General features: G+C 42.6%; 1 protein-coding gene across 2 annotated transcripts in view; it reads left to right on the forward strand.

The window, feature by feature from the left end:
- Window positions 1–23,024, forward strand: part of DIP2B (disco interacting protein 2 homolog B) — a 207,698-nt gene extending 184,674 nt beyond the window's left edge. For both annotated transcript variants that reach the window (XM_066613823.1, XM_066613824.1), the window contains exons 27-38: window positions 338–459; window positions 1,459–1,570; window positions 2,215–2,324; window positions 3,505–3,635; window positions 7,950–8,118; window positions 9,480–9,650; window positions 10,420–10,481; window positions 11,174–11,231; window positions 14,305–14,379; window positions 15,800–15,977; window positions 16,897–17,020; window positions 19,401–23,024. In XM_066613823.1, the coding sequence (XP_066469920.1) occupies window positions 338–459; window positions 1,459–1,570; window positions 2,215–2,324; window positions 3,505–3,635; window positions 7,950–8,118; window positions 9,480–9,650; window positions 10,420–10,481; window positions 11,174–11,231; window positions 14,305–14,379; window positions 15,800–15,977; window positions 16,897–17,020; window positions 19,401–19,653 (1,565 nt within the window). In that variant the 3' untranslated portion in view covers window positions 19,654–23,024. The remainder of the gene's footprint in view (window positions 1–337; window positions 460–1,458; window positions 1,571–2,214; window positions 2,325–3,504; window positions 3,636–7,949; window positions 8,119–9,479; window positions 9,651–10,419; window positions 10,482–11,173; window positions 11,232–14,304; window positions 14,380–15,799; window positions 15,978–16,896; window positions 17,021–19,400) is intronic.
- The last annotated feature ends 1,143 nt before the right edge of the window (window positions 23,025–24,167 follow it).

Below are 24,167 nucleotides of genomic sequence, written 5' to 3' on the forward strand. Positions count from 1 at the left end.
CAGAACTACCTGTCACTGTGCCAAGGAAATCATACAGGTGATCCCTGTGTTTAGGTCTTCTGCTTTTGGTTCTGCTGCTGATCAAGCAGTTCACACCAGAATTTGCTTTGAAATTTTGCTTTAAGTGGCTCCTTTTCCACATTTCTTCATAGCTCTTCCCTCTTACCTTCTCTGACCTACTGCCACCAAATCTCCAGCTTGGCTTTCATTTCCAGCCTGGGTTGTGGCTGAGCTGTTTGCTGTCAAACGTGGTAGCACTCTTTGGTGCTTGCAACTAAGAAGCTGCCAGGAGGACAGTGAACCACTTTTCTGCTGTGTCTTCCTTGTGTCCCTGCAGGCATTGAGCTCATTGCAGCATTTTATGGCTGCCTGTATGCTGGCTGCATCCCAGTGACTGTCCGGCCACCACATGCTCAGAACCTCACTGCCACTTTGCCCACTGTGCGGATGATTGTAGATGTGAGTAGTGGGAAGCTGAAGGCTGACTATTGAATCCAAAGAGATTATTTGTGCCTACTCTGTTGTTTCACAATAGCAGAGGAGCTCTTTCTTGGAGTATCAGTTGGTACACTGTGTGTGTTAATCCCATGAGAAGTATTGTATATAATGATGCTGTAGTTATCAGTGAAGAAAAACTGTTGAAACATTATCCTTACTTTTAATTTATATACCACTTTTGAACAAAAAGTTCACCAAGTTGTTCACATAGCATAGCGTTTCTCAAACTTTGAGGGAGCTTTACTCCCTTAGTAAGTTCTTGCAGGCGAGGGGCTAGAATCGCTAAGGGGGGCAACGGGGGGTGCTTTGCACTTACTTCAAGGAAGCAGGGCTGCAGCAGGCTGTAGGAGGTGCAGGGAGCCCTGCCCAGCCCTGCACAGTGCTCCCCGAGGCTTGGAACTTTCACTAAAAGCGGGCACAGAACACTTCTGTTTTGCAGGGGGTGCTTTGCGCCAGCTTTTAGTGTAAGTTCCAAGCCTTGGGGAGCGCTGGGCAGGGCTCCCTGCACCTCCTACAGCCTGCTGCAGCCCTGCCTTCTTAAAGTAAGTGCAAACCCCCCCCTCGCCCCCTTAAAGGGATGGGGGAAGCGTCACACCAGTTTGAGAACCTCTGACATAGCAAAATAGATGAATTGGGCTGGCCTTTGACCACAATAAAGTTTTATCTGTCTAATCAGAAGTGCCCAAACCCCAGCCCTGGGGCCATTTGTGACCCTCAGGGACCCCCAATCTGGCCCACGGGGAGCCCTCAGTCTCCAATGAGCCTCTGTCCCTCCAGAGACTTGCTGGAGCGTGTGCTGGCCTGATGTGACTGCTCTCAGCGTGAGGGTGATATTTCGACCTCTTGTGTGAGCTGCGGGCCAAGTTCTTGAATTCTGAATTTCATTAGTCAATATTGTTGTATGTTTTTCATTCTGTCTTGTTCACATGCTAACTGCAGTCACCCTTGGATATGTTTTAGGTCAGCAAGGCTGCCTGTATTCTTACAAGCCAGATCTTGATGAGGCTACTGAGATCCAGAGAGGCAGCAAATGCTGTTGATGTGAAAACCTGGCCAACCATCATTGACACAGGTGACAGAGCTTTCCATCCTGTCTGTCTCACACCCAAGTTCTTCCAGGCAGTTAGAAAATCCCTACTTAGGCTTACTTGCTAGCTTGTAATCATGTAGAAGAAGAATTTCTTGCTAAAACAAATTATTGCTGTTCAAAGAGAACAGACAGTTCAAAAGTCCCCAACAGCTTACTTTCCCCTTCATAATAAAAACCTGTGCCTGGTAATAAATGAGAGCAATTGACACAAATGAGTTTTACGGACGCTTTAAAAACACAACTGCAGCCCCAAAGATTTCAGAGTGAAATCTTACATGGCTAACAAATATCTTAAAATTGACTAGGTCATGAATATCAGGTTAAGCTCAGAATCATCACATTGCTTCTCTGTCATGCCAGTAGCAGTGTGCGTCCTCATGGGCCCATCCTGGTTGCATTCAAAGCTGTGCAAGTTCAGCCCCATACAGATATGGGCTTTCCGCTTTCCACAGAAGACTGTAATCAAGAGTCTGTTGTGTTTTGAAGCAAGAAAATCACTTAGTTCCTCTCTCTGGCAGAGGGCTGTTCTGTTGCATTTCTAGAAACTCCTGCCTCCTTTACTGCCCAGAAAATCCCATTTTAATCCCACATATAGAATTAACCATCTCTCTTTTGGCCTTCTCCAGATGACTTGCCCAGGAAACGGCTACCTCAGGTCTACAAACCACCAACCCCAGAAATGTTGGCATATCTGGATTTTAGTGTTTCCACAACAGGGATGCTTACAGGAGTAAAGGTACAGTAGCACTTTATTAGGAAATATGTTTGATGCCTCTTTTTTAATAGGCCAAGTCCCAGATGAATTTTATTTTTAGTTCTTAAATGTAAACCTACTATAGTGGAATACCCAGAGGGCAAAGTGTCTTTACTGTGTGCCTGTTGCTATGGTGTCAGACAGGACTATAAGGTTTCTAGTTTGTGTACAAGACAGCATGGGCAGTGCACTGGTGCATAATGCCCTCAGCATCCAGTACTGCCACCTCCTCTAATAGCCAGTAGAGAGAAAGCTAGGAGCACAATATTCCCTCCATGACCATTAGAATAAGTAGTAGTGGTGCTGGTAAGCCCCCTGCTTTACCTTTCTCCCTTAGCATCCAGCACCGCTACCACTTCCTTTGATGGCTGCAGAGGGAATACTAGGCTCTCAAGATTCCCTCCACTGGCCATTGGAGCAGGCGGTTGTAGCCCTGAGCACTGAGGGAGAGGGGTAAGCCCTTCCCAAATTCTTCTTGCTGTTCAGTGCTTCCACCTCTACTAATGGCCAGCAGTTGACATTAGAGGAAGTGGATACTGAGGGAGAGAGACAAGGAAAGCAGACAAGTGTTGGGAGTCACTCCCCTGTTGTTACCGTTAATGACAACAGCAAAGCCAAACTTCATAATATTATAATACTGGTAAATAATGATGTCCCTTTATTAGCTCAGAGGTTGGGGAAAGGAGAAAGAAGAGGGTGCAGGCCCAATAACAGCAAAATCTAAATGAGATGTTGCTTTTAAGACCTCAGAAAAGAAAGAAGAGATGTGGGGATGTTTACAGTAGTAAAGGAGATAAGTGAGGGAATTTTTACATATAGTTCCTAAAGAGGTTAAGAACTTATGTGCAGGGAAATATATAATGGGGACTCCCTGTATAATGAAAATAGTACATCTCCTATAATAGTAGACCTCATATAAAACATGAGTGTGCATATGGTAGAAGCATGGGGTTCTGGATACTGTTGTGCAAAAAAGGCAGCATAAGTGACTAATAATAATTGATTCTGGACTATTGTCCTGAACCAGTGAAGCAGCTAGGCTAGTTCTTTAAGCGTCAATATCACTTACTCCTGTGATATGACTTGCATGGGCTTTTGGTTGTGTTGACCAAGTTCTTATCATTGTTCTCCTGGGATTCAGTACATGTCTCTTTCTTTCTAGATGTCCCATGCATCAGTCAGTGCACTCTGTAGGGCCATAAAGCTCCAGTGTGAACTATATTCCTCACGGCAGATTGCCATCTGCCTGGATCCCTACTGTGGACTTGGCTTTGCACTTTGGTGCCTTTGCAGGTAGGAACTGGGATGTGATTAGCAATCTAGTACACTGGCACAGATCAGATCCTTTGTTGGTTGGTATAAACCAAAAACGTTGTTTTGATATACTGAAGAAAGGCCTGGTTGCTACAGCTGAGATAGTATCTATTCAAATGAAGTGAATCCAGTGCCTTTAAACCTGTGACCCTAACTCATTGACTTCCAAAGAATAACCACTGATTTCTTCACTTGTCTAGTATTTGCCTTTTATGTTTAGCTATTAAGATCAGAGAATTTTGCTTACACTAAATCTACACACCATTACAGTGTTCTGCTTGTTTTATCCTAGCTGCTGTATATTACCAGAGGGAAAAAGAATCATGTTCAGGGAGATATTGTTATAGTCAGCAAGGAGGGAGGGAGGAGGAACTAGCTAAGAGTATAAAGCTAGGACCTGCTACCTTGTGAACCTCTCTGCACGACGTGCGCGTGGCCTCTGGGAACCCAGTGCACGCTTGAGGGTGGGACAAAGTCTGATCGTTCCCGGAAGTCTCCCCATGGTCCTTCTCTGCCTGCCTCTGCTTCTCCAAGTCGTCCACCAAGGCTTCAAGGGAGCAGACGCGTTCCCCAAGTCCCTGGAGCTCCTTGCATAACTCTCTTTCCCTTACTCCGGCACTTGGTTCCTGAACACTGGGTTCCCAGAGGCCTAGCTTTATACTCTTAGCTAGTTCCTCCTCCCTCCCTCCTTGCTGATTGAAAAGGGGCTGGTCTTTCCAGGTGAGATCTCCAAAGATCAGGAAGACGATAGGCGGAGCCTTGGGAACTGCAGAGACTGCTGATGGGCTTAATCAAGTCTGCAGGCTCCTGAATGGGTACTTGGATTTGCCTAATGGGGCTCTTATCAACTCCTAAAGGTCAATGATTATGCTAAATTGCCCTGGCCAGTCCTAGATTCTTGCCCTCCTAATTCAGCTCTCTTCGGTTGGACTGTTTTTTAACCTCAAGCTGGTTTTTATTTCAATTTAAACTGAACTGGTTTAAGAGTTTTTGGACTTGGCAGAACTTTAAACTTAAACAGGTTTAAATCCTGTTTAGTCCTATTTATAAAATAGAGACACTAAGTGTGCTTTCTCCCTCTATTACCCTCTTCTTCTGTTTAGTTTGGGCTCCTACTCACAGGTAAACTCTGGTCAACTCAGACTGGACCTTTTAGACTTGTGCTCTAGCTCCCTGTCTAAATTATGCCTTCCTGCTTTTATTAAGTGTGCACATTTATATATCTATTGTTTGTTTGTTTGTTTGTTTATTGCTTTCACCTAGATCCTGTGTCCCAATTTACTGAACCTTTAAATTATGTTCTAACTTAGATTAAGTTTAACTTGGGTTAAGTATAAGGTAAATTTAAACAAAGTAGAAAAGCTTGCTTTCCTTTTTATCCTCTCCATGCAGTCCAGTGAACTACAGGACGATTGTCTCCCCATTGTAGACAGACACGAGACAATAGGGCAAGGGGTGACCACGGATAAGGTCTAGACAAGGGGTGCCCAAACCCCGGCCTTGGGGCCACTTGTGGCCCTCGAGGCCTCTCAGTGCGGCCCTCAGGGAGCCCCCAGTCTTCAATGAGCCTCTGGCCCTCCGGAGATTTGCTGGAGCCCATACTGGCCCGACGCAACCGCACTCAGTGTGAGGGCGACTGTTTGACCTCTTACATGAGCTGTGGGATGAGGGCTCCCTCCACTGCTTGTTGTTTCACATCTGTAATGCAGTAGTGGCAGCAAAGGAAAGGCCAGCCTTGCTTTGTGCAAGGCTTTTTATAGGCCTTGAGCTATTGCAAGACCATTCATTCATTCATATAAGTTTATCTTTAATTTATTCATTTATTTAAACTTATGTAAATTTATTCAAATTTAAAATGTAAATTAATTATTTTCTTCCACGGCCCCTGACAGTGTCAGAGAGACAATGTGGCCCTCCTGCCAACAACTTTAGACACCCCTGGTCTAGACAAATAGGATTACACAATTGGTCTAGACCAGGGGTGTCCAAAGTTTTTGGCAGGAGGGCCACATCATCTCTCTGACACTGTGCCGGCGGGGGGGGGGGGAGAACAATTAATTTACATTTAAAATTTGAATAAATTTGTATAAGTTTACATAAATGAATATATTAAAGATGAACTTATATGAATGAATGAAGGTCTTTCAATAGCTCAAGGCCTATAAAAGGCCTTGCACAAAGCAAGGCTGGCCTTTCCTTTGCTGCCTCTGCTGCATCACAGATGTGAAACAGCAAGCAGTGGAGGGAGCCCTCATCCCACAGCTCACGCGAGAGGTCTAACAGTCGCCCTCACGTTGAAAGCAGTTGCATTGGGCCAGTGCAGGCACCAACAAATCTCCAGAGGGCCAGAGGCTCATTGGAGACTGGGGGCTCCCTGAGGGCCGCGTTGAGAAGCCTCGCGGGCCGCATGTGGCCCCCGGGCCGGGGTTTGGGCACCCCTGGTCTAGACAAATAGGATTACACAATTGCTCCCCAATGATGACCTGGTTGCAGTTTTACATAAAAGGTGGAATTAAGCACTAAAACAGGGGTGTCAAACTTGTTTCATACTGAGGGCCAAATAGTATTCATGATGTCTGCTGAGAGCCGGAAGTGATGTCATTGGGCAGGAAGTGATGTCATTAAATAGGTCATAACCAAAAATAAGCACTTTTTCTCACTTAAGAACTCATTAACTGCAAATGACAGAAGAGAAAATACACAAATCTTGATCATATTTCAAGATATGGGAATGCCAATTTTCATGTGGGCAGCCCTTTCAGTAGTAACACTTCAGCACTGCTCAGCCGAAAGCCTGAGGGCTGAATAAAAAGCTTCCGCGGGCCACACCCAGCCCCCGGGGCCTTATGTTTGACACCCCTGCACTAAAACATATTAAATTATGACGTTTTCAAAAGCCAGCAGGGTGCGCTATAGTACCATTTATCCACTGTGTCATAATTCAAACAGATAATACAGATTGTTTTGACAGGTTTAGAATAACATCATTTGCAGACAGAACTGAAGCTGGATCTACCGCACACTTATCTTATCTGCATTCCTTTCCTATGTGCTAGTATAAACATTGAGAAACATTGAGAGGCTCTCTGCAAAGCTAAGGCTTTTTGGTCTTTTATTAAGAGACTTAAAAGTTTTACTAAAACCAAGCAGCTTTTTAGTTTCCTATGACCTGCTTCTAGTGACTACTATGTCTCCTATATGTGGGTTACAGCTTGGGATAAGTCTACTTTGTCTCAATACTGCCTATATGTGCCTTTTGCTCTAAAAACATAAAAGTTGCAGAGTTTTCCTGGTGGGTACAGGCATAAATCAGTATGTGTCTTAACATTTGCCAAGGCGTGAGGCTCATCTCTCCAGCAGCTGCCTGGTACCTTTATCTAAGCTACATTCCAAAGTGTAAACACATACTTTGAGGCCCAAGCCCCAGCTTCAATCAGACTCACAATATTGCTCTTTAATAAAGTCAAGCAGCTTTTACCAATTTGTGTGTTGCTAAGCTTTAGCAGTGTGGCTATTAGCTCAGTGATCTGTCACCCTGGTCACTCTGCCACCTCCGATCAGGTAAATTTAAACAAAGTAGAAAAGCTTGCTTTCCTCTTTATCCTCCTCTGTTTTATTTATTTTCCAAGTGCCTCTGCCTTGGGCTCTTACTCACAAGTAGGACTCTACTCCTGCTCAGAGTAGACCTAAGTACATGCTTATGTATTTATTTTTATTGCCCTCACCTAGCTCCTGTGCCACAGCTTACTGGACCTTAGAATTCAAAGTCTTGCAAGCCAGCACAAGCAGCTCAACTGCAGAAAATCCTGGCGATAACTGGGATCTGATTCCGCTTGACCCTAAATGATCTGTGGAGCCATGTAGTGGGAATAAACAACATATTCACATGTGCTAGGCAACAGCTTGTACTGCTACAGCAATTTATTTTTATTTGTTCAAAAATTATTCTGCTGCCTTCCTTTAGGGACTCAAGGTGATTTCAAAAATATGATAAAAGCCAGCCAATGCAAAAACATCAGCAGTTACTAGGTGAAGCAGTCACAGCTCCCCACCAAGAATGAGATACTGTCAGTGTTTGTTGCACAGTTACTGGGCTCTCTGATGTTCAGCTGGCTGTGTTCAGGATCAACACAAATGTCTGGGTTGGACAGATGTCAGGGGTGGGTGTGCAGGGTGGGTGGCTCAGTGGGCAGCTGTCAGCAGAGTAAATCTGTGAATCGCATCCTTCATCTGTGCAATGTTAATGATGCCCATCTAGGTTCAAGAGTTAAAGTCTTGTGATCTTTCCAACAGTGTATATTCTGGTCACCAGTCCATCTTAATTCCTCCTATGGAGTTGGAATCCAACCTTTTCCTGTGGCTGTCCACTGTCAGCCAGTATAAAATACGGGACACTTTCTGTTCCTACTCAGTCATGGACATGTGTACAAAAGGACTTGGGAATCAAGTTGATGTACTGAAGGTAAGAAGCTCATGCTTATTTTGTACGCTTGGAGCTAAAAAAAGTTTTTTTAAAACATTTTTGTTTGGGATGTCAGAATAGAGTACAGGATCTTTTTGTTTGATTTGCAAATGAACTTGTTAAAATTTGACTGACATGTACCTTTAAATAGCACAGCTTCAAAATTCAGCTAAGGAAACAGCACAATCCACTGAGAGATACCCCTGAAATGAATGAGGGTGCTGCATAAGAGCTTGGCTATTCTCATATACTACTTACGTAGCTCAGGTTTAATATAAATATGTGCAAATTGCAGTTGTTTCCAAACTCCTGTTTACAGGCATTACACCAAACATCTATGTTTGATATTCTTTCCCCCTCAAATTCTTTTTCCTCATTTTTATCAGAGAAGACACAATGATTTTCAGAGTACTATATCTTTAAAATAGCCATTAAAATAAAATGTTCCTTTGGGGAGAAAGGCGGGGCAGAAATAAATAAATAAGGCGATTTTGTTTTCCAGATTCAAAAACTTGATGTTCAGCTTGGAACTTCTGTTTTTTCTCTCATTTGATTTTTCCATGCTATATCGGTATCTCTGACCCACTATATCTGTAACCCGCTTGGGACAGTTGAAAGGGAATGTTAGACACATGATCTCAGAAATCATAAGAAGCACCCTTGATTTTGGAAGTGGAGTGCAGTGCTCTGCTGCTAAAAAATCATGGACACTGCCAGGACAGTCTAGCTCAAGATTGATATCCATTTGATTCACTGAACAAAACTACTAATTTGTGTTGGGAAGAGATTGGAAAATCCAGATCAGCTGCTAATTTCCTTATCAGCATTATGGTGTATATTGTGAACATTAGGCTTAGGTAGAGGGTTGACCTGTGTTCTTTGATGTCAACTGGAGTTTTGTCAATGGTCAGATAGGAAGGTTGAGTCACCAAGGCTCATTGTTAGAATTTTTTTTAATTTATTGCATTAATGTGACCAGATTAGTATCTTGCCAACCATGCATGTTGTTTTAATGATTACCCAACAATCCTGATTGTACATTCTGATCTGCCTTTTTGAATGCAGTTCATGTCCTTTGATCCTTCCCATTTTTCCATCCATCATAAAGGACTGGGGAAACTTTGGACTTTCAGGTACGGATGATACAGGAAGAGTGCTGTTGGAATATTTTTCTTGTATTGACACATGGACATTGTCAGAGGAGTAAATGAGGGATATTATGTTGATGATTCCCTAGGTGGACTTCGCATACAGAATAGTCCCACTGGTGCTCAATAGAAGGGCTGATCAATATTCTCTCCACCTGGTTGTGTAGGAGTCACCTGTGTTTTCAGCTCTTTTGACCTTTTATGTATTGGTAGGCAAGAGGCATTAACCTGTCAGGAGTCCGGACCTGTGTGGTGGTGGCAGAAGAGCGTCCGCGTGTTGCTCTTACCCAGTCTTTCTCCAAGCTCTTCAAGGACATTGGCCTCTCATCTCGTGCAGTCAGCACCACCTTTGGGTCAAGAGTCAATGTAGCTATCTGTTTACAGGTAACAGTGGAACCTGGTTGCATTCCTTATTTGGAATTCAGGATCCCTACACTATAGATGTGTTAACAGCCTATTCTGAACTTGCAAGTACAGCTGACTTCTTTGAATACTTATAACTTATAATACTTATAACTATTTATGTAGCAGCAGCATTCAGGAAATCACTTTACTCAGAGGAGCATGGAAAAGGTGCCTGTCAATTGAATAGATGGCAGTAAGTTTGACTAGAAATGGGTATAGAATTCAGTGTGTTGCTTCTGTTTTAAAATAGCACGTGCCACTTCTACACAAAAATGTGAATTAGAAGGGGCCACTGTCTCCCTTGTTTGCCCCCCCCATTGGACTAGGAAAAGTGATGAAATTTCTCCCAGGATAGCACACATGCAAGCAGTTTTTCATTGCTGCTTAACACTCCTTTGCTTGTGGGAGCCATGCACTTTGAGCTGCAGGACATTTGTCCATCCATAGTGTAGTGGTTTGGGAGTTGGACTTAGACCTGAAAGAGTCAGGTTCAAATCCCCGCTCAGCCATGAAGCTTCGTGGGTGCCCTTGGGCCAGTCACTATCTCCCAGACTAACCTACCTCACAGGGTTGTTTTGAGGACAAATGGATGGGAGGAACTCCTGAGCTTCTTAGGGAAAGGGTGGTATAAAAATGTGAAAAGTAAATTTGAATTGTACTCCCTCAGGGTTTTGAAGTACTTCTAATTATGCTTGTCCCATTGGAAACTGGAGATTTACAAAATAAAAAACATCTGTTATTGTTTTAGGGAACCTCAGGGCCTGATCCCACCACAGTGTACGTGGATCTGAAATCCTTAAGACATGACAGGTATTCTTACTCTTATTCTTACTGATCTTTGTTTTTTTTGTGACCAATTGTGTCAAAATAGATTATGCAAATTCAGTCATTTACACAGACTTGCTTCACTTGCTGAATGTGCCTCAAATCAATATGTTAACATTTGCCTTCTTACATCTTAAATTTACTGCTCTTTATGGGCTGAGTATATTTCAAGAAAAGGCTCTTCGTCAGGGGCACTATACTATCTATTGAGGGAGCATGGGGAAAGGGAGGATGGAACATTGATTTATAGACAGTTTATGCTCTTTTTGGCATTTACCCCCTTGAGCCAAAGATTCACTAGATCTCCCCCTCCCCAATAATTACAATAACTGTCCAGTGCTACAAAGAATAAAATGGTAAACCTTTTCTACCTTTACAGAATCCATGGGAGTTCCTGTTTTTGTTTTTCTTATGTCATTCATTGCATGCACCACTGGGGAGTATTGTGCAGGTGACTTTTGGGGTACTGAATTGTTGTGTTTTTATGTATATTAAAAAGTGCTCTATGATAACAATAATTCAACCAGAAAAGGAACATTATTTTCTTTGTATTCCAGCACATTTTAGAAAGTTGTGAAGATTGTGCTTTTTATGACTGTTTCTCTTATGAGTGCTATAACAATATAAACAATTGCTTATTCCTTATCTTTTTCCTACTTGTGTGTGTCTTTCTCCAGAGTGCGGCTAGTTGAAAGAGGTGCTCCCCAGAGCCTGCTGCTCTCTGAGTCAGGCAAGGTAATGTCACATCTGTTTGAAGCTATCTGGCACACAATTAGGCAACTTTGTGTCCTTGAGAAATGTTTTCTTGCGTGCTTGGGAAATGGGGGCAGTTAAATGAATTCTGACTGCATGATGTGGGGAAGGAGGAGGGAAGACATCAGTGCAGAAGTAATAGGAGATCCCACCTCTGAGGTGCACTTATTTGGTCCAACAGGTTTCAAGAGAAAAATTGATTCCTTGGGGAGGCTTGTGTTCTATATTAGGTGCATCAGAGTACTGCAAAAACTGAAGCCCACAGCAGCTCTTTTGTACTGCAGAGATCAGACTAATTAATCTTGTGGTGGTTTTACCCAGCCATGTATATATAAGGGTTTAAGCCTTAAGGATAATTTAAAAAACTCTTTGGTTTAAGATCAGCAAGGATTAAGGTACTTACAATTTTACTTTGCACTCCAGAAGCATGGGAAATTAGAAATTAAGGTGGTCGCCTTGAATTCAGCACCATGTAAGCAGTCAACACTTTGCACAGTTTCATTTGTTGCACCAGTTTTACCAGTTAGTCTCCATGCACATGCTTTGCCCTAGTCTTTCAGCTCAGCATTCAGCTGCTTTGGATGCCCATTAGGGAGATAAAGTGGAGCATACGTATTTACACCCTGAAACGCACACAAATCCACTAGGGTGGGGGGATATATGCAGACAGAAATTCCAGCTGAGGAAGCTCCCCCAATCACTTGGGGAGAGTGATAGGATCCAGGCTGATATCTCCATTGCTCTTTCCATGGTGTTCAGCTGGCAGGCAAGGGGCACAACCTCCGAGGAGCCTTTGACTGACAGTTGAGGCTAGAACATGCCTTCACTTGCTTTACCAGTTAGGCTTGAAAGTGCCGTGTCGAAGTAATTTCTCAAGAGATATGGACCAAATTTGGGGAGGTGGTAGATCTCAACTTAATCTGCATCAAATTTTAAGAAGATTTGGTAAATGCTGTTGGTCTTTATCAACAAAAGAAAATTTAAGTCAGTCTGCTCATTCCAGCAAAAGACAGCCATGAGTACTGAGGCAGATAGCCCTTCCCTGAACCCTCAGCTCCCCAAGATTCAGGCACAGTAGAATTATGCCATTACAATCAGCCACTGAAAACAACAGAACTTTAAAGGCTAATTTATTTAAAGTGTAGTTGTCAGATTTTGTTCAAAATAATACAAGTGTGTACCCCTAAACAAACATTAATTTTTGAACACACTTTATGGGCTATGGAAAACAGCTATATTTGGGTTTTTTAAGTGCTTTTTATAAACCTTTTATGAGCACTCAGCTTTAGCTATTTTTAAACATCTTCGTCTCTCTTTCTCAATAGATTTGCACTTTGGAGGGATGACGGACACTGACATAGATGTATAATGTCAAATTTGAGGCACATTGAATTGATAGTTTGTTTTAGGACTGGCAGAACATTCAGGGTGTAGAATAGAAAAACACTATGTTCCAGTGGCGTTCCTGGGGGTCCCCGAGCCCGGGACAACCCCTGTTTTCCACCCCTCACCCCCCGTTTTTGCCCTCCACACCCTCTTCTCTGCACCCCGCTGCTGACCCAGAAGTAATTGCGGTGACGTCATCGTCACCGCAGTTACTTCCATGCAGCACCTCCTCCATTCCCCCTTTGAAAACAAGGGGGAACAGAGGAGGCAGCCGAGGCCCCCATGGAGCCTTCTGCACCGCTTACAAGTGGAGGTCTCCATTGCAGCGGTCTGGGGCTGCTTCCAGCGGTCCCAAACAACTCTAGTGGAGGCGTGGAAGGCTCTGTGGGGGCCTGGGAAGCGGCACGTGTCTCCTCCGAAATCGGAGGGGGCGGGCGCCACTTCTCCTCTGCCTCTGAGAGACGCCCGCAGAGGAGGGGCACCCCAGCAGAGCATTCCCTGCCGCTTAAAAGCAGCATGGAGGTCTCCTCTGGAGTGGTCTGGGGCTGCTGGAAGAGGTGCCCCAGGCAGGCGGGCTTCCAGCAACTCCAGACTGCTGCAAATGAGTCCTCCGCACCGCTTACAAGTGGCATGGGAGGCTCCGCTTGAGCCCAGAAAGTGGCATGCTTCTCCTCCAAAATCAGAGGAGGCGTGCACCACTTCCCCTCTGCCTCTGAGGGACACCCTCAGAGGCGGAGCAGGTGTGCCCAGGAGCGCTCGTGGGAGGCATCGCCTCGGTGCCAACTGGGCCACTCCCTCTTTATAGGAGGTTAGGAGATGGACGCCCTAGAGCATCAGTGCCTCTCTAGGGCGTCTGTTTCCTATCCTCCTATAAAGGAGGAGGGGAGGGGGCGGCTCATTCGGCACTGACGGAGAGGCAGCAAGTTGCCTCTCCGCAGTGCTCCTGGGCGCTTCTCCTCTGGTGTGGGGGCGAGGCTCAGGGTGGCGCCTCTGGAGGGTTGGTGTTCGGGGCATTTGCCCTTTTGGTCCACCAGTGCTGTGTTCCAATTTCACCTTAATAGTGGCATTCCTGTGTATAATACAGTGTATTACTAGTGCACTTAAAAGCTTTGGTTTCTACTGATTCTCTACGGCACTGGACAGAGAATTGTTAAGTAAACTCCTCTATGGGATGATAACCAACATGTTTGAAAACATATACATTGCACAGGGATATATTAGGGATACATCAGACAGCTCCCCATTGAGTGGAAAGGGGTTTGCTGATAATGTAATCTGTGGCCTGGCCCTTGCAACAGCATTATCCTGTTTAAAGTACTGTTTCTGAATTTTTCTCTTTCCCTCATAAATAGCTGATATCAGAAAAGTACAATAGTTGTTATCCAAATGAAGAATATAGCTTAAGATGTTTTCTTTTGTTTTCAGTTTTACAAACACACAAAGCTAATCAGAAATGAGTGCACTTTTGAGAGAATTTACTGAATCTAGCCCAGGTTTCAAAGTAGGAAATGCTTCTTTGTAATATCCTGTAGCTTGAATTGTATTTGCCAACATTAGAACTGCATCCTATTCAAAAGATGAAACAGCAGGCTTATAAAACTTGAGTAATCTACTCAAGAATTAGTTTATACTCCTCAAGTCCCTTTTTCACTTTTTTCAAATTCCTTAGATATTGCCTGGGGTCAAAGTGATCATTGTTAATCCTGAGACCAAAGGACCTGTTGGGGATTCTCATCTTGGAGAGGTATATACTGTTATGGCTCATGTTTCATATGTATGGGTCTGGCTTGGGTCTATCTTGCAGGGCCTTTGAGAGGAATTTTATCAGGGGGTACAAAGTTTCTTTTGGGCCTCTTCCCAAAGGGGGAGGATGAAAACAGTGCAGGAGAAGGTGGTGACAAGGATGGGCAGAACAGGGGTGGGGAGAGGGCAGGGGGAGGGTGGTGGCAGCTGAAAAAGTCTTCGGAGCCTAGGTCTACCGGGCAGTGTTAGCAGCTAGATGCAGTAATATGGAAAACCAAATTCACTCCTAAATCTCTCTAAAAGCTTTCAAATATAGAAAATTATTGCAGAAAATTAGCATCCTTGTATTTAGGCTTGCACTAGAATGGAAAGTGTCTGTTTGCAGCAAAAATTACTTTTGCAGCAGCTATAGCCCTGCAGCTGTGTCCCTGAGCTCCTCTATACTCCTTCATGGCAAGTAGATCTATATGGCAAGGGGCTCTTGTAGCAGTCCAGTTTCCTCCCAGATTTGACACTGGGTTAAGGATGGTCATGTAAGCATCCCTTGGCCCAGCACATGTGGCTTTCAGTAGCAGCAGCAGCCATGCACTCAGCATCCCACATGGGCAGCAAGTCCAGGTGAGAAAGGAAAGTATAAGATCCCAAGAAATTTCTGGGCTCCCTTTTTGACCCTGAGCGTGGGTACAAATTACCCCCTTTATCCCCATCTCATGGGCCCTGCTATCTTGCACAATGCTCATTTGCTTTAAAAGATCCATTCCTGATGTGTCTGGCTGTTAACTTCACATTTGGGGAAGTTAGAAAAGGTTTGCAGATTTGCCCATATGTTGCTCAGCACACTGAATTTACATGGAGATACCTTTGGAATCTTAAATCAAACTTTAAATCCATTTTTTCAAAAACTGCTTGTCCTCTGAATGATGGTGCATGCCAAATACTGCACTTGATTTTGATTTTTGTTATTGACAAGTTGGGATTCAAAGATGCATCAGACTTACAGGCAATTGTGTACTATATAGTTCCTCTCTTTTACTTGAGACTGTGTTAGTGTACAGTGTGTCTGTTCTGTTCTTATATTTCTGGAATTCCCTCTCCCAGAAGGATGGAGCTGCTCTGTTCCATTGAATTCATAGTCAGACATTGAAAAACTGCTTATTCTGTTTGTATCTTTTGTCGTTTTAACAAGTTGGTGGAGAGCGGCTCCTTAGTTCTGATTTTTGCTAGTAAGCTGTTGTAGTTGCATTATGTATTAATATTGTTTGTTTTATATTGTTAACCACTTTGGGGTGTGTGTGTGTTTTTTTTTTAACTGAAAAGCAGTATAGAATTTTAAAGCTACGTTTAATAATAAATTTCAGGCTTTGTTTGATAAGACAGATTTACAAAGCAATTTTCTAAGTCCTGAATTTTCACTTTCACAGATCTGGGTGAACAGCCCCCACACTGCCAGTGGTTACTACACTATATATGATAATGAAACCCTCCAAGCAGACCATTTCAACACCCGCCTGAGCTTTGGTGATGCTGCCCAGACTCTTTGGGCACGAACGGGGTACCTTGGTTTTGTACGCCGAACTGAGCTGACAGCAGCCAGTGGAGGTAGGACAAAATGTGTCTCTTCTTCTCTGTGGAAAAGGATTCATAACTTCTGGTAGTGATGGCAATGTGCAGTTTACTTGGGGCTAAACCTCCAAATAGTTTGCAGCTAGCTTTGCTTTGAACTAATAAAATATGCATGCATCTATTTTTAGGTTCAGGAGTGACCTGCAGGAGTAATCTCAATGTTATGGAATAGCAATTCAATTCTTTCAGTGCTTTCAGATCCATTGGAATTTAGAGTAAAATTGCTATAGTAATAGTGCAGTGCTTTCCAAATTGTGCGCCATGGCTCCTGAGGGTGCCACAGTGAAGTTGCAGGTGCACCACAGAAAATATCAGTGGTCTCTTCTTGACTCTCTCAGGCATCGCCATTTTGGATTGTGTGAGATCCAAGACAGTGGTACCTGACAGAGCCTGGAAGAAGAGGTGACCACAAAAGAATTGTGACCACAGTAAGTTTGGGAACCACTCATAGTAGAGGGTTAATTACAAGAAATTACAGGGTGTGCCACTTAATTACCTTCTGCTTAATGTTGGACCACATGATGGTGGTCAAAACACAATTATGAGGCTATTAATGAGGCAGTCAGTTCTCCCATAGCCTGCAGCAGAGTGTCTGTTTACAGAACAAAGAGGCTCTTTATGCATAGAAGAGGCAATCTATCTCTAGTAGCCTGTGCAGCCAGCTAGTGTCTGATAGGGAGTGTCTGTATACACAACAAAGGCACTAGATTGGGCTGAATGTTCACTTAACAATTTAAGTGAACAATGGGAATTGGATAACATATCCCTTTCCTTAAGTGGCACACACCTGTATGTTTAAAATTAAGGGGCCTAACTTATTTAAACTTCTGTTTTCCTGCCATTTACCAGGTCCATTTTGAAAAATTTGTACATAACATTTAATTTTCCTCCTTAGAACGTCATGATGCACTGTATGTTGTTGGAGCACTGGATGAAACTCTGGAACTTCGGGGGTTACGTTATCACCCAATTGACATAGAGACCTCAGTTTCCCGAACACACAGGAGCATTGCTGAATGGTATGGCACTACAGAACGAGTTTGCTTTTCTTTGAAATAGGAATGTAGTATGAAACTAAAATGCAGTGGTGTAAGCACTGATTTTAGTTTCATGATCAAAACAGTCTGGTTCCTTGGCTTTTTCATTTGAACATTGGGAAAATACTGAGTTGATGTTATTTGTTGAGAGCCTTGCATGACAAATTCCAGTCTTTCCCTTCAGTGTTGATGTGTAAACAATCACCAAACATTTAGGGCTGTTTCACATGTTACAGAACAACAGATCTGGGGTTTGTCCCTGAATCAACACTCAAGGAAACAGCAGACAATTCTGAGTCTCTAACTAGCGTACCTGTATGATGCACATGTTTTTCAGGTACCTATTTGTGGTATTCACACTTTATTTCTAGATGTACATGTTAAAAATCTGCAAGACCCCCTGTGCCCCCTCTAGGGGCAAGCGAAAGGGGCAAGGGGAGCTATGCTTCAGTCAGGTCTGGAGGCTTTTCTGTGGCCAACAGAGCGTGTGCACCTCTGCCTGCTGCCTTTGAGGGCTTCAGAATGGCTGTTTGGGCCAAAAAGTATGACTTGCGGTTTCCTCAGGAAACCAGAAGTGATATTTTTTTTGCCATTATAAGGCATTCTGAGGCCTAAGGAATCCCTCCAGGCTTCCTCCAGGGACTTCTCCGGGCCTCAGAATGCCTACTAAAGGCAAAAAAGTTTTTAAAAAGGCATTATTTAGGGCCGAAATGGCCATTCTGAAGCTCGCAGAGGCTGTGGGTGGATGTATGCAGCCTCTGAAGGCTTCAGAAAAGCATCCAGACCTGACTGGAGCATAGCTCCAGAGAGCTTTGGGGGCTGTCCCTGGATATCCATTGTTTCAGTAAATTTTGAGGTTTTTTTGAACAGAACTCCCACTGATCCCAGGGCATGATTTTAATGCATAATGACTCCTTTAGACACAAATTTAAGGACTCAAAGCAACAGTGAGATTTCCAGGCCAATCTCAGTCATTAAAGGTAGAATTAAGTAATGACTGTATATGGTGCAAAATATCATGCTAATGAGAAAATATTGGGGGCAGACTGAAGTTAAGAAGTATGGAAGATCTAGTTGCTATAATTTAAAGGGTAGCATATTTTAGAGCAGCCATTTTCAACTACTGTGCCGTGGAACACTGGTGTGCTGCAGATGGTTCCCAGCTGTGCTGCTGAAATTTGAGAGAGGGTCATTTATTAGCAGGACCATTGGGGGATGTGAGTTCCCCACCAACAGCATGGTGTGCCTTGTCAATGGTCAAAACACAGATGGTGTGCCTTGACCATTTTAGTGCCCTTTCAGTGTGCCACGAGATGTAAAAAGGTTGAAAATCGCTGTTCTAGAGATACTGTGTAAACTACAGGCATTTTCCAGAACTGAAGGACGTTATAGTACAGTAGCAAAATCTAGACCTCTCAGTTTTGCATTTTTCTCCTCTCTGACAATACCTGTCGCTTTGGTCTCACCCTGCTTTTTGGTCATCTCCCAGCAATGTAGTTTGTCAGCAAATGTGGCATTTTTTAGGCACAAGCCAGTACTGAGCTCAAGGATACCAAGCAGGTGTCAAACGCAGATAGGCCTATGTGTTCTAGTGCAGGTATTCCAAACACCCTCTGCTTAGTCAGCCTCAGTATGTATGAACAGAAACAAGTCAAAGGAACCACTACCTTTTTTGTTTCCCAGGAGAGGGTAGTATGGACCTCCTATTCCAAACAGCTCCCAGTTTGTGGAGCCGGTGAAGTGGATAAGAGGAAATTGCAGCTTTGTATGTGTGAGACAGGCTTGTGCAGGCCTTTTGTAAGCAGATGACTATTTTGATGTGGTCCATTAACCAATCCAAAATGGATAGGGTGGAGATGTCCGGCCAAAATGCATTTCTTGGGCTTTACAAGACAATCTGAGCCAATATAAGGCAATAAGTTATAGACATAGCTTACTAGCTGCACCATCATGCCTCTGTTATGTGACACTATTTGATAAAGGACTGATGAATGAACACTACTAGTTTGTGAAGGAACCACACAATCAGTACCTTCACAAATCATTTGTTTGTGAAGGTCAATTACTAGATTGTGATCATGTGATCATTAGAGAGTGGCAGCAGAACTGCTCCTGTCATGTAAAAACTGACTGTGTCAGACCAGAAGACTACAGAAGCCACATATTACCTTAAATCTCTATCTCACTTAGAGTTTTCTGCATGTCACCTGAGCTTTCATAATCTTTACAGGAGTTTTTTAAGGTCCTTGGGAAAGTTGTGATCAAAAAAGGAAGATGTTCTATCAATCTGTTGAGTTTGTGTATAGCTTTGTTTCTGTAAACATGAGTAATAATAATTATGAATCTCTTATTTCTCTTCCAGTGCTGTGTTCACATGGACCAACTTACTTGTGGTGGTCGTAGAGCTTTGTGGCTGTGAGCAGGAGGCCCTTGATCTAGTCCCTCTGGTTACCAATGTGGTTCTGGAAGAACATTATCTGATTGTGGGAGTTGTGGTGGTGGTCGATCCTGGGGTGATTCCTATCAATTCCAGAGGGGAGAAACAACGCATGCATCTCCGTGACAGCTTTTTGGCTGACCACCTGGACCCCATTTACGTAGCATACAATATGTAATTTTGGGAGTGCCGTTTACAGACCTTGTAGGGACCAGGGATACCTATGGAACGAAGCTGGTTGACAATGAGCAATGATTGTTGCAAGCTGGGCCATGCTGTCCAACCCCCTTTCCTGGATCAACAGCAGGATGGATTGATGAAAAGTCAAAAGATGGCAGCCAGTGAAGAACATTTGTATTGCAGGATGTTAGCTTTACGGACAATGGAATGTTGACCTGCATGAGAATACAACAAATTACTAAGGCCTTTACTGTAGTGTTAACTTTTTCCATCTATTGTATATATTTGTATTTTTTCTAATACTGTTTTAGGATTCTGTGAGGAGGGAGGTTATTTAGTTAAGATAACAGTCTGTAAGAACAAGGTCATGTGAGTCCTGCTCTTCCCCAGTAAACAGCGTGCTTTGCAACTGTAAGTTAGCTTCCTTCTGTAGTGTTCTGTTAATATGGGATCACACTGCTTATTTAAAATTGTGCCATGATCAAATCCAATAACCTACTGAACTGAAGAATTATTCATTCATATAGATTTCTTGAATTAAAAAAGGATTTTGCCTATATTTTAAATATGTAAATATTAAATGCATAATTCATTTATTTAGCAAATTGGCTCAGATAATGTCTTATGAAGTAGATTCCATTTAAAGACTTTAACAAAATCATCAAAACAAATTACGTTTTTGTTAGGCAGTTAATGCAAGAAATGGAGAACTTAAAATAGGTTGTCCTTTCAGTTTTGATGTTTTGTTGCTGGCCAGAGTGTTTTACAGCATGTAGAAACCTGTTTTAAAGGCACATGTTTATAAAAAGAGGTTGAAGTCCATAAGCTTTAAAAGCATTTTAAGAAGAAGAAAAAATTTGCAGCTCTGGAATGTTTAATGTAACCTCTGCAGCACCTGCAGTGTGTAGGCAGGCCACTGAGTAATGAGAACCACTCAATTCATGGTCGATGTCATGATTCTTTCTGTTCCTTCATTTCCTGATTGTACATAGTAACAGATGCAAATGCACAGACAGAGTCTTTAATTTAAACTGGAAAAAGCCCTGCCATTACCTTGAAGCACTTGCTGCTTTCTGGGTAGGACTCATTGCAGCAAAGCAAGAGTTATTGCAGAATGTCTTTGAGGCAGGGACAGTGCAATTCTGTTGAAAGTGTGGGGAAATACCTCTCCAGTTATGATTGCCCCATTCAAAGTGGCTGATCTGTTTCCAGCATTCAGAGTATTGACACACACACAAAAAGCAAATGCCTTAAAATGTGCTGGAACCACCATTGTCTGGAAATTGTTTACAGCCCCCTGGCCCCACTGAGCTTGGGAGGAGAGAGAAACAAGTTTTCAACTTTTCACTTCGATCATCACTATTCTGGTTGCACCCCTAGAACTCGCCTTTCCTTCCTCTTATGTTGTTTGTTTAAAGAACACTGAAAACAAATGCCAGAAATGGTGACAACTCTTCTTGGGCCATTTGTGGTCTACTGTGTAAATAGTTAGAATATTTTAATAATATCTGTTTACCCACCCTGTAACAAAGTTAATGTTTTTAGACATTTTTAAAAGAGATATAAATATAAACTTGGATTAAATCCTAAACTACAGCAGCTATATTAAGTGCAGCTCTGACAACTATCCCTTAAAACAAATTCCAGATGTATACTTGAAAATCTCTCTGTATAAACTTGCAAACTTTTTTTAACAGCCTGATGTATTGATATTTAGACAGCTTTTAGATATATTAACAAAATGTTTAAGATTACCTTCTTCAGTCATTCAATTAACAGTGATGGGATATATCCGGAAACAAAAGAATTATGGCAAAGCAGAATGAGGTGGACAGAGGTCTATTGCTTCAAACTGTTGAAATATTAACTCCTGGTTTGTCTAGAGAAGGCAGTTTTAATAATTTTCATTATCAGTATTTTGCAGTCTGGTGCTGCTGTATAGATGAAAAGCCCTCCATGCTGATACCGTTTTAACATGTAATTTGCAATGGTTAGACACACACAGATATGTGCACGCAGAGCAGCCACTAGCATTCACCATGTGAACTGCATGCAAATTCTGTTGAGCTTCGGCATATAAATGTCCTCTGCTCTGCAGCTCTTATTTTTAACTGCAATGTTGGCTATTATTAGGTCTCAGTTTTTATAGTAAATCACTTAACGTTCTTCCACTGAACAAAGCCATAGCACGTTCCTCTACCAATATCTGTGGCAATGTTTTCTTTACCTATGTGATGCCTTCTACACCCACTATAATTTTCCCCAAGATGTAACTTGATAGAAATTTTGTGTGCAGTGCAGAGAAACTTCTTTGAGTGGCATTTTGAGAGCTTACAGACTGGAGATTTGTGTTGTATTCTCAATACAGAGGAGAGAACATTTACTGGTTTCCAAATACAGTTTTTCCCCTTTAAGTAAATTATTAATCATTTAATTTCTTGCTAGTTTGATGTGATTTTAATGCAGAATACTAGCCTTCCAAAACCCCTCACAATTATTTCTCTAGGGCCTTTAATTGTACTTCTTAGGCTTGAGACCTCTTCAGTGCTGCCACTGTTTGCCTTCAGGTAGCTTACACAAAATGGCTGAGATTCCAAAGGAATGACTGTGGAATTAGTGTTGTCTCTAACACTGATTTGCTCTTTGTGGCTTTTGGGTATGTTGCTCCATGTTCTCCTTCAGTGCATAAGATATTGCAGCTTTTCAGTTAATTCAATAAGGATTCAGTTCCCTATAGGCTTTGCCAAGTGAGCAATCCGGAGCCAACTTTACTGATCCTTTCCCACCCAACCATCTATGCTGAGGTGGTGGTGGTTTTTAATAAATCCAAAACAACACCCTCAATATCTCTAGCTGAAATTTTGAATCTGAGTTTAGCTCAGGTGATACTGAACCTAGGTTTTCAACTGTGTCAACTGTTCTGAAGCCATTCAGAGCAGCTGTTTAACTGCTATTAAGCAACTGAACATTGAAACCGCTCTCATTCCCAGAACTTCTGCTCTTGTTAAATATGTTTGTTGTTGGATCTATAACACCAGCCCTGTTCATTGACACTGCTTTTCAGAGTTTAGTTGATGTGTAGTAAAGAAAGATGGGCCATGTTTAACTCTGCTGGAGATGTGGTTGTATAAAAAAATAGATTCAACATCTTTAGCCCTGAAAACATTTTTTCTTTTCATTAATGTCAATACATTTACCATTGTCAAATCCGAATTACAACAGTGTAATTATGTATAAAGTTTTTTTTATTTATTTGAAATTAGGTTTTAGATATACTTTTTTTAAAAATTTAACATCTGGCTGGACAGTGTTCCATTAATGCATTGATTGTGTCTCCTTTGTCTTGTGTTAATAAATAATGATGCCTGACTCTCTCCTTAATTCTTCATGTACTCTCCTGAGAAAGAAAAGTGAGAAATGAATAGCCCAAAACTATACTGGTTTACTCTGATGTAAGTCCTGTCATAGTCAATGGGGCTTACTCCTAGGTAAGTGTGCACAGGATTGTTGCGCATAAATGTCACCCTGGCTGAGAAATTAGAAGTGTAGCAAAGAGAAATAACTGATTGCAGTGAGCAAAAGGTTTTACTGGAAACAGACATAGTATAGTAACAACATCCAACAAGAAAACAACTCTCTTAAATTTCCTTCACAGATACTCTGTTGGATACACCTTCAGGCTGCCCCAACAGGCTCTCTCAGGTTCTCACAGCGGAAGAACTGAACTTGGTTGAGCTGCGGACATGGCAACAATTTATCCCATTTGTCCAGGCTGATAGGCAGCAACCATCTTTCCCTCTGCCCATGCTATCTTGCTCTCTGACAGGCATGAAACAAATCTTTCTGTCCAGAACCACATTCCCTCAACACTGAGCACACCCTACCCCAGTTATTTTCAACCAGTGTACTGTAGCACTTTGGTGTGCCACGAATGGTTCACAGGTGTGCCACAGGAATTTTGGGAAGGGTCTTTATTAGTAAGGCAAGTGGGTGACATGAACCCCCAGCTGGCAGTGTGATGTGCCTTCTCAATTTTCAAAAAACTTGTGGTGTGTCTTGATGGTTTTAGTGTCAGTGTGCCGTAAGATGAAAAAGGCTGAAAATCACTGCTCTATCTCCTGTCTGACAGTGTTGACTGGACTCTCCCCACCCATCAGTTGGGTCAGTTATAACTCCAGTTATAACTGATTGAACCAGTTGGTTCAGACTAACTGCTCCGTAACTGCCACTTGATCATTTTTCACTCTGGTCCTCACAATAGTTAACCCCTTTAATCCATTAACTTTATAACATTTAGGGTGCAATCCTAACCCCTTATGTCAGTGCTTTCCATCACAGACATAAGGGTAATGCAGCTCTGAGGTAATGGAACAAACATTTCCTTACTTTGAGGAGGCCTCCTTGAGTGACACCCAACTGCAGGTTGCAGCACATGTCCCATTGGTACCACTATGCCAAGGTCTGCTGACGTGCTCTGCTGGCACAGACTGTCGCAAATGTGTCATAAAAGTA

The sequence above is a fragment of the Tiliqua scincoides genome, chromosome 2, assembly GCF_035046505.1.
Source record: "Tiliqua scincoides isolate rTilSci1 chromosome 2, rTilSci1.hap2, whole genome shotgun sequence".
NCBI classification, from domain to species: Eukaryota; Metazoa; Chordata; class Lepidosauria; order Squamata; family Scincidae; genus Tiliqua; species Tiliqua scincoides.